The sequence below is a fragment of the Nasonia vitripennis genome, chromosome 5 (assembly GCF_009193385.2).
Source record: "Nasonia vitripennis strain AsymCx chromosome 5, Nvit_psr_1.1, whole genome shotgun sequence".
Taxonomy (NCBI): domain Eukaryota; kingdom Metazoa; phylum Arthropoda; class Insecta; order Hymenoptera; family Pteromalidae; genus Nasonia; species Nasonia vitripennis.
In genome coordinates, this window is record NC_045761.1 from 7,419,754 (window position 1) to 7,432,818 (window position 13,065).

The 13,065-nt window shown below is 34.9% G+C and overlaps 2 protein-coding genes across 3 annotated transcripts; both read left to right on the forward strand.

Moving 5' to 3' along the window:
* Positions 1 to 3,469: 3,469 nt before the first annotated feature.
* Positions 3,470 to 7,002, forward strand: LOC100121438. Of its 2 annotated transcripts, none has more exons than XM_016989527.2 (8): positions 3,470 to 3,773; positions 4,324 to 4,957; positions 5,042 to 5,168; positions 5,252 to 5,464; positions 5,537 to 5,751; positions 5,893 to 6,116; positions 6,193 to 6,594; positions 6,687 to 7,002. In XM_016989527.2, the coding sequence occupies exons 2-8, from the start codon at positions 4,391 to 4,393 to the stop codon at positions 6,916 to 6,918; spliced, it is 1,980 nt and encodes a 659-aa protein (XP_016845016.1). In that variant the 5' UTR covers positions 3,470 to 3,773; positions 4,324 to 4,390; the 3' UTR covers positions 6,919 to 7,002. The 2 variants fall into 2 exon arrangements, with proteins under 2 accessions (XP_016845016.1, XP_016845017.1); XM_016989528.2 differs by having other exon boundaries at positions 3,470 to 3,728.
* A 543-nt stretch (positions 7,003 to 7,545) lies between these two features.
* Positions 7,546 to 12,569, forward strand: LOC100679406. The gene is made up of 8 exons (XM_003424412.4): positions 7,546 to 7,646; positions 7,986 to 8,623; positions 8,751 to 8,883; positions 8,984 to 9,190; positions 10,493 to 10,731; positions 10,826 to 11,046; positions 11,653 to 12,051; positions 12,141 to 12,569. Exons 2-8 carry the CDS (start codon positions 8,057 to 8,059, stop codon positions 12,385 to 12,387), a joined length of 2,013 nt encoding a protein of 670 aa, XP_003424460.1. The 5' UTR covers positions 7,546 to 7,646; positions 7,986 to 8,056; the 3' UTR covers positions 12,388 to 12,569.
* Positions 12,570 to 13,065: the final 496 nt, after the last annotated feature.

Genomic DNA, 13,065 nt, shown 5'->3' on the forward strand with positions numbered 1-13,065 from the left:
TTTTTATGCCCTGTATGACAGTGCTCGTCTGCTACGCAAAAAAGCTAGGTGGCTTGATTTATGTTGACATAGCGCAAAAACAAGAGTTTAATAGTTGTCCATGTGCAATTTTGCATACGTAATTTTTTTTATGTATTTTAATCGGTGAAACTTACAGCCGCTTTTGTGCACGTATACGCTTACGTGCAAAGTTTGCGTATGATGCAGCGAGCATCAGCCCCCCAAGTTTGTGCCGAGCGACTCGAATTTACACATAATACTTTAAATTTATTTTTCTCTATGGACTGTTTCTGCAACTTATTGAATAAATAAAATTTGTCGCGTTCAACTTGATACCCAACCAAATCGAAAACCAACGAACGAAAGCAACGGGACTTGCATCTTGTTTTGTCCACGCTCATTTTAGTCGTTTATAAAAAATCGGCCTGCAGTTCATTATCTCATAGCCATATGTGTATGTAAATAGCTAATGATATGAACGTTTATTAAGAACTGCCAAAGCATAAATATGGAACGACAAAAGCTCTATTTTAAACTGATGCCGTTTACATGCACAAGAAAAATAGGAAACAGGCATGATTTTTAAAACCTTTTTAAAAATAAAGTTAAGCATAAATCTTACACAATAGTACAAGAGTTACGACTTTTACTGCAATACTTGTTAAGTAATATTGTTTTGAAAATCGGTTTCCCTAATGGTAATGGTTTAAACGATTAAGAGCTCACGTGGTCAATATGGCGACGCGAAGGATGAAAATATATGTAGTTGTATAAACGTGTGTAAATTCTAATACATAAACTAACCTTATTGTTCTCTCCACAATTATAATATAGATGAGAGATAACGCTTCAAAATCAAATTAGATTCATGATGACTGAATTCATGTACTGTTAGATCTTTATTCTTTGAGCCACCATATTGAGAGCTGCCGTTTTAAAAACTACTCAAACATATGAATTTTTAGTTAATCATATTAGGACCTAGAGTTACTGAATCAGCAAAAAATTGATACATAACGTATGCTTATACTATTTTCTATTGTACATAAGTATTTATATGTATATTGCAAAACCATGTCTGTTCCCTAGTCGTAGATAGAAAATTTCCTTGAAATGTCTAAACTTGCCTAGCCTAGAATTCCACAGAAACTACCCTCCCATCATCCCCGACAAACAGTTCAAATTTATGCCTGTATTATGGGATTAAGACGTCGAAGGGTAAAAGCGTATTTTTATTATACCGGTAATAAAATCCTCCCAACGTCGCCAATACTTACCTAATAAAACTGCTGCATTATATAGGTATACTGCAGGTATGTACGTATGTACAATAAAGATACAATGGACACGGCACCGGCGCAACGCTTCGACGGATAGGGGTGGAGACCTTTCGCAGAATTGTCAAACGGGTACTTCCCCGTTCTATATGCTTTTCTATATTTTGACGCTGTGGTCAAACTTATGCATATACATATATACACTAGGTCACAAAATTTCCTGACGCTCTGACGAATCGAATGCAAAAAACCGCATTACGATCGGTCTTACTGCTCAAAAAATCGACAGTCAGGCCGTTTTTAGTGCTTTATTTCCTCGACTAATATTTGGAAGCGAGCATCTGTCACCACACTTCAATAGAAATCATGAATAAAAATATATTATGCTTATAATATATGCGATACTAGTGACCTAAGTAACACTTCTGCAGGGCGAAATTATAGGACCCTCGCTCTACGCTAAAGTTAGTATAGGTTAGTATAGGTTTAATTTCCCAGTACCCTTCCATAGCGCCACACGTCGACAAGATCGTCTCTGACAAACAGTTTAAATTTATACCTGCATAAGGGGATCAAGGCATGTATAAATTTGAAGAGTCGCAGCGTTAAAGTGGGTTTTATTCCACCGCATATAGGTATACAGTTTACAGGGGTTTAGGCTTAGGTCTAAGGAGCACGGCACCGGCGCTACGCTTTGGCGAACAAAGGTGAAGACCTTTCGCAGGGACTGTCCGGCGGGTCGTATAGTCTGCAATAAAGCTTGAGATCTGAACCACATAATAGCTCACCGATGTTTACAATATACACAGAGAGATTGATATCTGTTTATTAACGTCCTCGTTAACATGACCGCATGACATGGGGAAAACCCATAGAAAAACCGCTGCCAATTCATTGGCACGTAGCTTCCTCCAACTAAATGTATAGGTCTAATAAATAAAATATTGTTTTAATATACAGTATAATCTGCCTGCTAATGTATGAGGCGGTTTTTGATACATAATTTAATATATAAGTTTTGGATGGTTCATTGTCTAAAAGTTTGCAGACCCCACTGTTTTTTTTTATAGAATACGAACGCTGCCGTCAATTTTTTTCATAGAATATATCAGTATGACATGAATTCATAGGGAGGGACTTTAACGACGTGCAACGACACCCCTATAAGAGAAAGCAAAAGTTTTGAGAAAAATCTGATTTACATTTTAGCTCTTTACTTGAGAACCAATTGACGGAATCGTTTAAAATTTAAGCAGCAGATTAATTTTTTTATGGTAAATCACCAAATAAAATTTTGAAGCGTTTGACTACATTGTTTTAGAGATATAAGGAATCAAAAAATTTTCAAAAAAAAAAATTGAAACTTTGATATCTTAAGAACCATAGGGGTTTGAAAGCTGAGCAATCAACTTAGCCAAAACAAATAAAATACCTACTTCTTCCCAAAATCTCAAGTGCAATAAAGCCTTTTTACGTCCGTAATCGAGGCACAAAATAAAACTCATAATGGGATATAGTTTGACACATGACCCACCAATATAATTTTTTTCGTGAGGTTACAATGTTTAGTTTCAGAGGTATGAATTTAAAAAAAATCCCTTTTTTCATTTTATCTGCGAAACAAAGCGGTACAAAAGTAGATAATTTTTTTCTCTTTCAAATGCATTTTAGCTGAATTGTTTGTAACGATGATTGATAAAACGCAAAATAGTGTTTTTTAAATATCAAGAAATGGCCATAAAAAATAATTGAGAAAATAAAAAACAACTGTGTTTCCCGAATTCAGAATCTAAAAATAGATATGCATGTCAAATTTTATTGATATTGACCGAGTAGTTCCAGAAATATTACGTTATACATACGCACACACACGCACCCAAACAGAAATTTTCTAAAAACACTTGATTTGAACTTCTAACATACCAAAAAGTATTTTCTAGAAGTTTTGACGAAACTCAAAATTCACTATTACAAAGCTTCCTCTAGGAGGAAATATAAATATACAGAGGGACAGAGAGCTCTCTTTCTCTCTCTCTATCGGTTTTCAAATCACCTGCAAAATTTATAACGCTTATATACATTAAGAGATTGTTTTCAATTTAATATCAACAACATATGACATATAGATATGTTGCACGAGCGCGTTCGGAATTTTCTTAATGGAATGATCGGACGGTCACAAGTGAATCTCAGCTATATAAACACTACGTCTATTTAATAAAGTTAATGTGGCAGGCACCGACAATCGCCGGCATGACGCGATAAGAAAAAGGCAGTCTCGACCTTGTCGACTCTTTTCTACCAGCTTCCCAAATCAGTCGTGCTCAAGCCCTCTTTCCTGCTGCTTGTATACTCCTGACTCGTCTTCGCCGAGTCTCGCATCGCCGTAGATAATCTCACAACATAATATCCAGTATATAGAAATTTAACTATGCACGCAGACAGAGAAAGGTGCTTTATTTTGTTGTTTTAGAAGAATATAATCAATTTATTTATGTATGTATACATTCATAATTAATATACCTTAAGATATAAATTTCTGGTGTATATGATTTATTTAAAATAAAATGTATATATTGTCGGTATAATAAATATTGAGAATTTATTCGATTTGCTTGTGTACACCAACGCGAGACATGGGAAATGTATTGGAGTTTCACATAAAAAAATTGATAAGATTTGCTGTTCTCATGTTATACGTTGCATACGGATATGTGCGCAGCCTATTAAAAATAGATTAGACAGTTGTAGATATTATAAATATATGTCTAAACGACAACGTAAAAATCAGTGTGAGGCTTTATAAGCGTTTACTACTAAAAGTCACGATAGTCATAGTATATCAGCAGAGCATATGTATAATATATATATGTTTAATAGTTAAGTGTCAGTACCGTTTCATAACTATTGTTATATAGAGCATAAAAATAAATTTGTAAGATGTATAGAGGCATTTATAATATTAGGTGCAGGGTGTTATGAAAATATTTCAAAATATTTTATTTTATAATTTTTGTACCAAATTTTTTTTTTCATTTCGTTTCAGTTTTCTGCAGAAATCCAAGTCCAACAAAAAGACAGATAATTTTTAATTATAAAAGCGGACGACAGTTATGTTCGCAAAAATGAATTTTTTAAATTTGTATGCTCTTTTAATATTATCTCTATTAAGTTGGCATCAAATTCAGGCGAATACAACTTTAAATATCACTAAGGAAGCTCTCGATTTAAGTAAAAGTTTGATCGCGGAAGTTGAAAAAAAAGTTGCGTATACTCATATGAATAATGTAATTGATGAAATCAGAACCATTACCGAACTCTTTGAAGCATTTCTAACAAAAACTAAAAATATCAGTTCCACCTTTACATTAAACTGTAATATAACACAACTGTCTAGTTACGATAATCTTTTATTAATAGAATCTCAAATAAAAGAAAAAGTACTGGAATTCGATCGTTACATTGTATCTCCATTTTTACAAAGAAATAGAAAACTTAGCGAATTAGATTTGAGTGCGATACGTCAGGCAGCTGTAGAAAATCTCTTGAAGAAAGCCCATTCTCAAAATAGACCAATTGTTACTTTAAAGGAAAAAGTAGCAGCATTGCACGAATTATTCACTAAAATAAAACAGGGAGATTATATTAGCATACTTGGCTACATAACTAATAAAACCCAGGTGATAATTTTATATTTACAAAGTATTCTATGCTCACTATGTATGGAATATTTTATTGAAAAAATTATTTTTGTTATATTATAGGACAGTTGCGCAGAGCAGTCTCGTCAACATATTCTGTATAACACAGTATTTAATATAGCTTTATTAGACGCATTGGGTCATGGATTACTGCAATACTCCTATGCTTTTCTCAAGATAATACATGATTGTAAATAAAAATGTGTTTAATTACCTAGATCGAATTTATAAAGATTCGGTCATATGCTAATTTTATTATGTTTATTATTTTAGCATATCCGGTTGTTGATCGTGAAGTAACGTCAAAGCTATACATATTTCACAATGAAGACGAAGGCAAAGAGTTTCTGGCAAAAATGAAACAAGAGGTACAACAGTTCATTATTAGAAATACAGAAACTTTAAAGGCTGCTAAAACTCACATGTTCTCGCTTCCACGTGTATTTTGGTTCGAAAATCATGTGACTAACACTGAATCCTTGAAAGGTTGACTCAAATTGTTATTAACAATTTGATATTTAACGTGATTGAATGAATTAATAAGTTTTGGCTTTGTAGATAACTTAGAGACAAAACTACAAGTATTCCAAAATTACATCGTGAATGAAGTCGACCTTAGTAGTGAAAAATCGTGCTCGAAAGATTGCCCACATTTCAGTGGCGGTTCTCAAGTGCAAGGATGTTTTGATAATAAAATTTGCGCCAAACAACGAACCTGTGAAGGAAAGCTGTGGAACTGCTACGAGGAAAGCAAGATCATAGTTTGTCCTGCGGTTAGTGACCATTTTTTAAATAAAAAGCACAACATTATTAGTCATGGATATAAATATTTTTATCTATATTAATTTCATTTCTGCATTGTATATAAACTATACATTATGCAGGTATAAATAGTGATATTATTTTGTTTGCAGAGCAAAGAAAACAATAACATCAGGTATGATTACATAGATATCAAGAAAAAGCGATATGGAGAAGAAAAATCTGACAACTGTAAAAATGAAGTCGTTGAAGCAAAAACCTGGTTGCGCTTGCCTTATAAATGCAGCAACTGTATGTGCATATGTGAAGTTTCAAGTCCAAAAACTGATCGGTATATCAGTTTAAGGCCAGTCATTTCCGATGCTCATTTAAATTAGTAATAATATACGTTATGCTTAAAAAAAAATTTAATTTAATATTTGCCCACTAAAATATGTTAAATTTCATTTTAGTGTCGTAACCGGCATGAAGTTTGAATTAAAAAATGGAATAATTCACATAAGGATCAAGCAAAGTAAACTTTTGGCAAACGGGCTCATAGAAAATGCCGTATCGGAGTTACCTAAGAGCGAACAATGGAAGAAAATCGATGATTATACAATAAACGATAAAGACATCTTCGAAGGAAAAGATTACTACATGTTATCTTGGCAAAATAGGACTATGTGCCTGGATGAATTAGATTCATTAAATAAATCGGATGTTTTGACAGGATTAAGATTCAAACTTGAATCTGTGAACGACCAAACCTACTTAAAATTGGAAGTTCGTTTAACACCGTACAATTTCACGACAGGTCGATTATCGGATAAAAATAGCTATTGGTATTCTAATGGTCTCCAGCAAAACGACCGGTAATTACATCACAGTTAATCTACTTTGTGTAAAATATATGATTTTGGCGACACGTATCACTTTTTATATTTAAAACTTTGTTTCTTTGCAGAACGGAATTGAAGCTTGATAGTTCCGTAACAGCTAATCCGCAACTCGATTCATATTTTAAATTTACCACAAATTTGGAAATCGATGCCGGCCAAAGCACAGTTCCGCACGTAGAGCATGTCGAGCTGGAAACAAAAGTCTCAGTGCCGCTTTCTGGCGCAGGTTTATTTATTAATAAAGATCTGTCTTTCAAATGGAAAGCTTTTACATTTGATGTTGTGCCGTACATATAATTATTCTGCATGTATTATCTAATCTATCACCGCACAAACATTAATTATAGAATACACAATAAAAGTATTGCATTATATATAAATTGAAAACGTACCAATTATTTATTTTGCCTGTACTGCAAACTCAAATATACAGTTTTGCATAAATTATGAAGGCCGTTTTGGGTTGAATGTCGTTTATAAAAATATATTTTATTAAATTTGTGTGTTTAAGTTTGAACATTTTAATATAAGTACAATTATACCATGGGGATATCAAGTCAAATTTGAGTGACAAAGTCATGGCATGGTGAGAAAATGTATTTATTATAATTTTGTGTAATAACAAATTAATACCATAATAAGCTTAAAAAGCAAGCCCTGGTAGAAATGACCCTAAGAACTGGCCAGTTACTAGCCTGTTCTTAGACTCATTTCTGCCAGGGAAGGTAATAATAAGTATATAGTTCGAAGCACAGACTAGAATGCTGAAAAGCAATTTATTTCGCAGTCTAGAAATTCCAAATGAAGACCAAAAAAGCTTCAAAAGCTTACTTAATATAACGTACATTGATAAATTAAGTTCGAAGTCCACGAAATTAACCGCCATTCTGCAGCTTATCTAAACATTCGATAAGATAGCTCCGAATCTCATATACGGTTAATATATGTTCAGCACCCGGGTCAAACTTGCATTAAGTAAGTGAACGTAGCAGAGATTACACATGGCATCAAAAACTTCACGAAAGGTTAGTGAAAATGTCAGCAAAAAGAAATATAAATCGATTTGTCGAAAAATCTTAAATACAAATAAGTATAACGTTAACGTATCAATTAATTAATAGTGTACATAAGATTTATTTAAGCACATAGCTATATTTGTTCAATCTTTTCAAACTTTTCAATCGTGTATTGCTCGTGAAATTTGCACAATATTTGCGAATGCTTTAATATCTATAATTGACGGATATCTCCGCACTCGGCATCTTGGGCTTCAACACGGATTACATGTACATTGAGCGCATACATGCACTCCAACTAGCGATGATTTCAATGCGTTAACGTGATAATCATAACGTCTGTTTCAGATTGAGAGCAAGTGAATTGAAACACATGGATTTTCCGAGCAGGATATAAATACAATTACAATTAACTCATCATGGCGCTTCGTTATTTTTCAATAATTTTTTCTTTTCTTCTGGTTCTCAATGCATACCAGCTGCAAGTAAACGCCTTACTCGAGGAAACAACTGTACTAGCAATCGATACAAGTGAAAAATTTATATCTGAACTCGAGAAGAAGACCACTTATACAGATGTTAAGGATCTTATTGATGCCCTTAAACGCTTAACTCAATTATATTGCGAAAGTATAAGTAAATGGGACAAAAATTATCTATTTTTTTATACTAGTTTTATAGACTTGAAACCGATATTTGCTAGGGATGAAGACGATATAGTTGGTGTTCACTTTGGCAACAAAGGTTGTTCATACACTGAAAATGTATTCAATGAAACTGAATTAGCGATTGATAAATCAGGAGAATCGAGCATATCTCAATTTGCATATAAAATCCTAAGAATAGTATCCATACGTGAACACGATTATGATTCGGAGAGACAAAGTGTATGGGGAAATGCTTTGAATAAAATGCACAAATTTTTAACCACAGCAGAGAATAACGGTGGCGAGAGTCCTCTTGACTCGATGACTAATGAAAAGAAGGTAAATTTGATTTTTTTAAACTATTTTTAACTGTGCCATTTTGATTACATAATTTTTACTCCGGTCATATAAGCGTATACTGACCCGTGAAATAAGATTATTAATAAAAAAAAAATTGACGTCATAGGTGGCGCAATGCATAGAAAATACGTCGTGGCAGGCACTACTTTTTGAGCATCTTCGTTGGATTACAAGAATTGACGCATTTGCCTACACAAAAATGCAATTTACCTACGCTTCTTATGAAATGCTTTCAAGGGGTAATATATTTTATTAATATTCGTTTAACCAACCAGTATATCTAGCATTGCAAAATTGATTTGCATCGCATATACTTACTCGGTAATATTTTTTGTTCAGCCCATGATTTGATACAGGAAAAACATCTTATAGAATTTAAAAAAGAATCAGCTACGTGGAAGGAAAAGAATATAATTAAAAAAATGAAAGCGTTAGAAGGCGAATTTCGAGAAAGAAACACGATTACTACAAATGCCTTCAAAGACCGTATGAACGTTCCGAGAGATTATAGAAATTGCTTGGTCGAAGATGAAGCGAGGCGCATGCGTATGACCTTTTTCTTGATACAAAAATGATCCGTTTACGTACTATAGTATACGAGTAAATCCATAATATTTCTTAGATATATAAAAGGGCTCTAAAGTGACCTTTTTTGGACTGACCTGAAAAAGCGGGCAAAAAGAGCCTGTATTCCACGATTTTTTCTCGCTTCGCTCGAGCAATAAACGCACCCTCGGGCTGTAAACCCGCACCGGCGGGAAAAATCTGCTGCTTTCGCCCTTGTTGCATAATGTTAACACATTTTTTTACCTATATGGTTTTTCAAATAAGCGGGCAAAATAGTATATTGTGTGCCAAGGAAGTTAAGGGGTCTTTTTTAGGTCGAGTGTGGAGTTTGCAGTACGAGTCAAGGCGAGTTATCCCCGAGCCGAAGGCGAGGGCGTTTACGAGCCGCAGAGGAGTACTGCAACCACACGTGGCCAAAAAGCCCACTTAACCCTTGGTGCACATCATATTTTTTGTAACGCATCTACTGATTTCCGCGTTTACACACGCGTATATACATAATCATACTGCACACATACGTATATTTGATGTGAACTATTGACCATTTTTAAAAAAATATTTTAGCGGGCGTTTTTCATTATTTTTGCCCGCAAATGTGGCATATGTAGGCAAAAAAAAATGAAAAACGCGAAAATCGTACTTGTGTTACAAAATAGCATATTGTGTACCAAGGGCGTAAAGCTGGTTTTTTTAGACCGAGTGTGGAGTTTGCAGTACCATATTTTTTGTAACGCATGTACTGATTTTCGCGTTTCAAACTGCACTTGTTGAATTTCACGCGAGTTTAGAAGATTTGCCAATGAATTCAGTAGCGGGCGCAAACGTACTTTTCCGTCCGCTGCTACATTTTTTCGCCCGCCAGTCGGAAAACGACTACTTTTGTCCCTAATTTTAGGTGAAAAAAATGCGAAAATCGTGCATGTATTACAAAAAAAAAAACTGTTTCTGGACGTTTTTTGAAAATTTATAAAAATGATTAAAACATTTACTGACACATTTATAAATATAGGTCTATACGTATCATATACGGAAATAAATACTTTGAGATGCTGTATAAAAAAAGTCACCTTAGTTCCGCTTATAGGCACAAAAAAAAACAGGAATCAATGCATGCGTCGCAAAAACTATGGTGTGCACCAAGGGCTAAGCTGGCTAGGCTTTTTGACCTCATGTGGATATTACAGGACTCGTCTGCGGCTTGTACTGCAATCACCACACTCCGTCTAAAAGGCCTAATTTACGCCCTTAGTACACAATATACTTTTTTTTGTTGTTTTTTAGATCCGAACTATGCAAAACGAAACCCTTATGCTGCAATACAGGTTTTTCAGAAATACGTCATCAACGAAGCTGATATAAACAGTATTGGATCCTGTAAAGAAGATTGTCCGTACTATGAAAAATCTCAAGTCTTTGGCTGTTTTGATCAAAGCGGGATTTGCGCAAAGCAACGTCAATGCGTAGGAAATGTGTGGAACTGCCGGAAAATGAACGGCTCTGCTGCTGATATATGTTTGACTGTAATGTTTGCCTCTGATTATGATACTAAACAAATTCTGAGTAAATGAATATAATAAGATAGTTCGAAAAAATTATGCTTTGTTATACGCACAGAATCAAGAAAACTCATGGGAGAGATATGGATACATTGAGATATCAGGTAAATCATACGGAGATTCAAGAAATGCATATTGTACAAGTGTAGTCAGAGCCGAGCACCAGCGACGATTTTTATACAAGTGCGACTATTGCATTTGCACCTGCGAAAGTAAGAAAAGCGATTACAATAAATACGTCAATTTAAGACCCGTCGTCTCGGACACAGACTCAAATCAGTAAGTTACCTCTATTATTTTGCATAATCTTATATGCATTTATTTATAGCACATTACGATCATGTGACCTAAGTATAGCACTTTTCCCAACACGCGCATGAAATGGGCCATTTTTTCATGCCTAAAAGTAGCAAATCGTCCATTCCAAGCGTTTTAAAAACAGTTTGAGCTCAAGCGGGGAGAAAATTTTTTTCTCCCTACTGTAAATACCCGTTTTTCAAATCTTTCAAATTTTCTCAATTTTTAAAATCTTTTCAAATTCCTCAAATTTGTTGTGCACGATCTCCTACCCAACTTTTACGCATAAAAAAAGTCCCTTTTATGCCCTTGTTGGAAAAAACACGGTGTGCAATACGGGAATAAAAGCTATGTTAGACTCGGGTGAGGTGTTTTCAGCACTTGTCTACGATTCGTGCGAAACACCTCACCCGCGCTTGACATCGCTTATTTTCTCCCCTTGTTGCACAATGTACTATTTTTGCACGGCGTGAGTTTAGGGCCCGAGCGTGGAGAGGGTCCTAATTTCGCCGTGCAGAAGTGTTATTTAGGTCACTAGTATCGCATATATTAGAAGCATAACATTTTTATTCTTACTTTCTATTAAAGCGTGGTGACAGATGCTCGCTTCCAAATACACAATCACGTCGTACACATACAGATTAAACAAGGAAAACTAGTAGAAAATGGACACATCGAAAAATGGGATGCATGGAAGCCGGTGGATAATTATACTACACTTACACATCCATACAAAGATTATGGCGAACGTGTGATTGCGGGAAAAGATTATCACACTGTATCGTACAATGACAGCGCCATGTGTTTAGATGAACTGGATTCGCCGAACAGCTCTCACGTATTGACAGGATTACGGTTGAAGTCCGAGTCCGAGGATAATCTGTATTTGAAATTGGAAATTCGCTTAACACCATTCGATTACAAGACGGGTCTTTTGTCAGACAAAGAGAGCTATTGGCATTCCAATAACGCTAAACTTAGAGACAGGTAGAAATTTGTTTGTTAAAAAATATTTTTAAAAAATATACATGTATGAATATTTTTAACTCTCGTGTTTGTGTGTGCTGTATTTATAGAGGACAAGTAAATCTCAAAAAACTTGAAGCTACGAATCTTAAGTCTGAACGTTACTTTCGTTTTACCGCAAGTCCCTTGGAAGTCGATGCCGGTCAAACTACGATTCCGTACATCGCCACTACAGAAATGTCTTCAACAATATTACCGTCCCTGCCAAAACTACTGTCTGGCGCGGGTCTATTTCTTGCCAAAGATTATACTTTAGCGATCAAAGGGTTGACTTATGACTATGGATCACGTGTATAAGCTATTCGCTCCGAAACCACCCTCCCCAGGGCCCATAAAGACACAACGGAAGAGGAGGGAACGGCTGCTTCAAAGGAGAGAACATCACGCGAATTTGGCGCACTCTACCAATGTTATTAACTTAAAGTTCAATTTATATAAATTTAGTCGAATGAAAATAAATATACATTTAGCTTTACAGAGTGGCTTCGTTAAGCATTCAATCGTTTACGTATACACTCAGCTCTGAATAGGATTGTATACATTACATTAGACTTACAAGATTATATTAACGCTTCATTTTACTCTAAGGCTGGATTGTTTAAAAGTATTATTATTTAAAAAATGTTAGTACTGCATAACATTTATAACATTTCTATTGAATCAAATGATACATATGCTGGCTTCTTAATAAAGTTAATTGCTATAAATAAACTTTAATAACTCTCAATACTTAGGCGCATATATGTATACGCATAGGGTTGACCACAGCGTCAAAATATAGAAAAGCATATAGAACGGGGAAGTTCCCGTCTGACAATTCTGCGAAAAGTCTCCACCCCTGTCCGCCGAAGCGTCGCGCCGGTGCCGTGTCCCTTGTATCTTTATTGTACATACGTACATACCTGCAGTATACCTATATAATGCAGCAGTTTTATTAGGTAAGTATTGGCGACGTTGGGAGGATTTTATTACCGG

What these genes read in the sequence shown, in the direction of transcription:
- LOC100121438 (XM_016989527.2), top strand. Translation starts at nt 4,391, where the DNA reads ATGTTCGCAAAAATGAATTTTTTAAATTTGTATGCTCTTTTAATATTA. An exon ending in TCCGATGCTCATTTAAATTA is followed by an intron (nt 6,117 to 6,192) that starts GTAATAATATAC and finishes ATTTCATTTTAG; the next exon opens with TGTCGTAACCGGCATGAAGT. An exon ending in GGTCTCCAGCAAAACGACCG is followed by an intron (nt 6,595 to 6,686) that starts GTAATTACATCA and finishes GTTTCTTTGCAG; the next exon opens with AACGGAATTGAAGCTTGATA.
- LOC100679406 (XM_003424412.4), top strand. Translation starts at nt 8,057, where the DNA reads ATGGCGCTTCGTTATTTTTCAATAATTTTTTCTTTTCTTCTGGTTCTC. An exon ending in CGATGACTAATGAAAAGAAG is followed by an intron (nt 8,624 to 8,750) that starts GTAAATTTGATT and finishes TTGACGTCATAG; the next exon opens with GTGGCGCAATGCATAGAAAA. An exon ending in TCGGACACAGACTCAAATCA is followed by an intron (nt 11,047 to 11,652) that starts GTAAGTTACCTC and finishes TTTCTATTAAAG; the next exon opens with CGTGGTGACAGATGCTCGCT.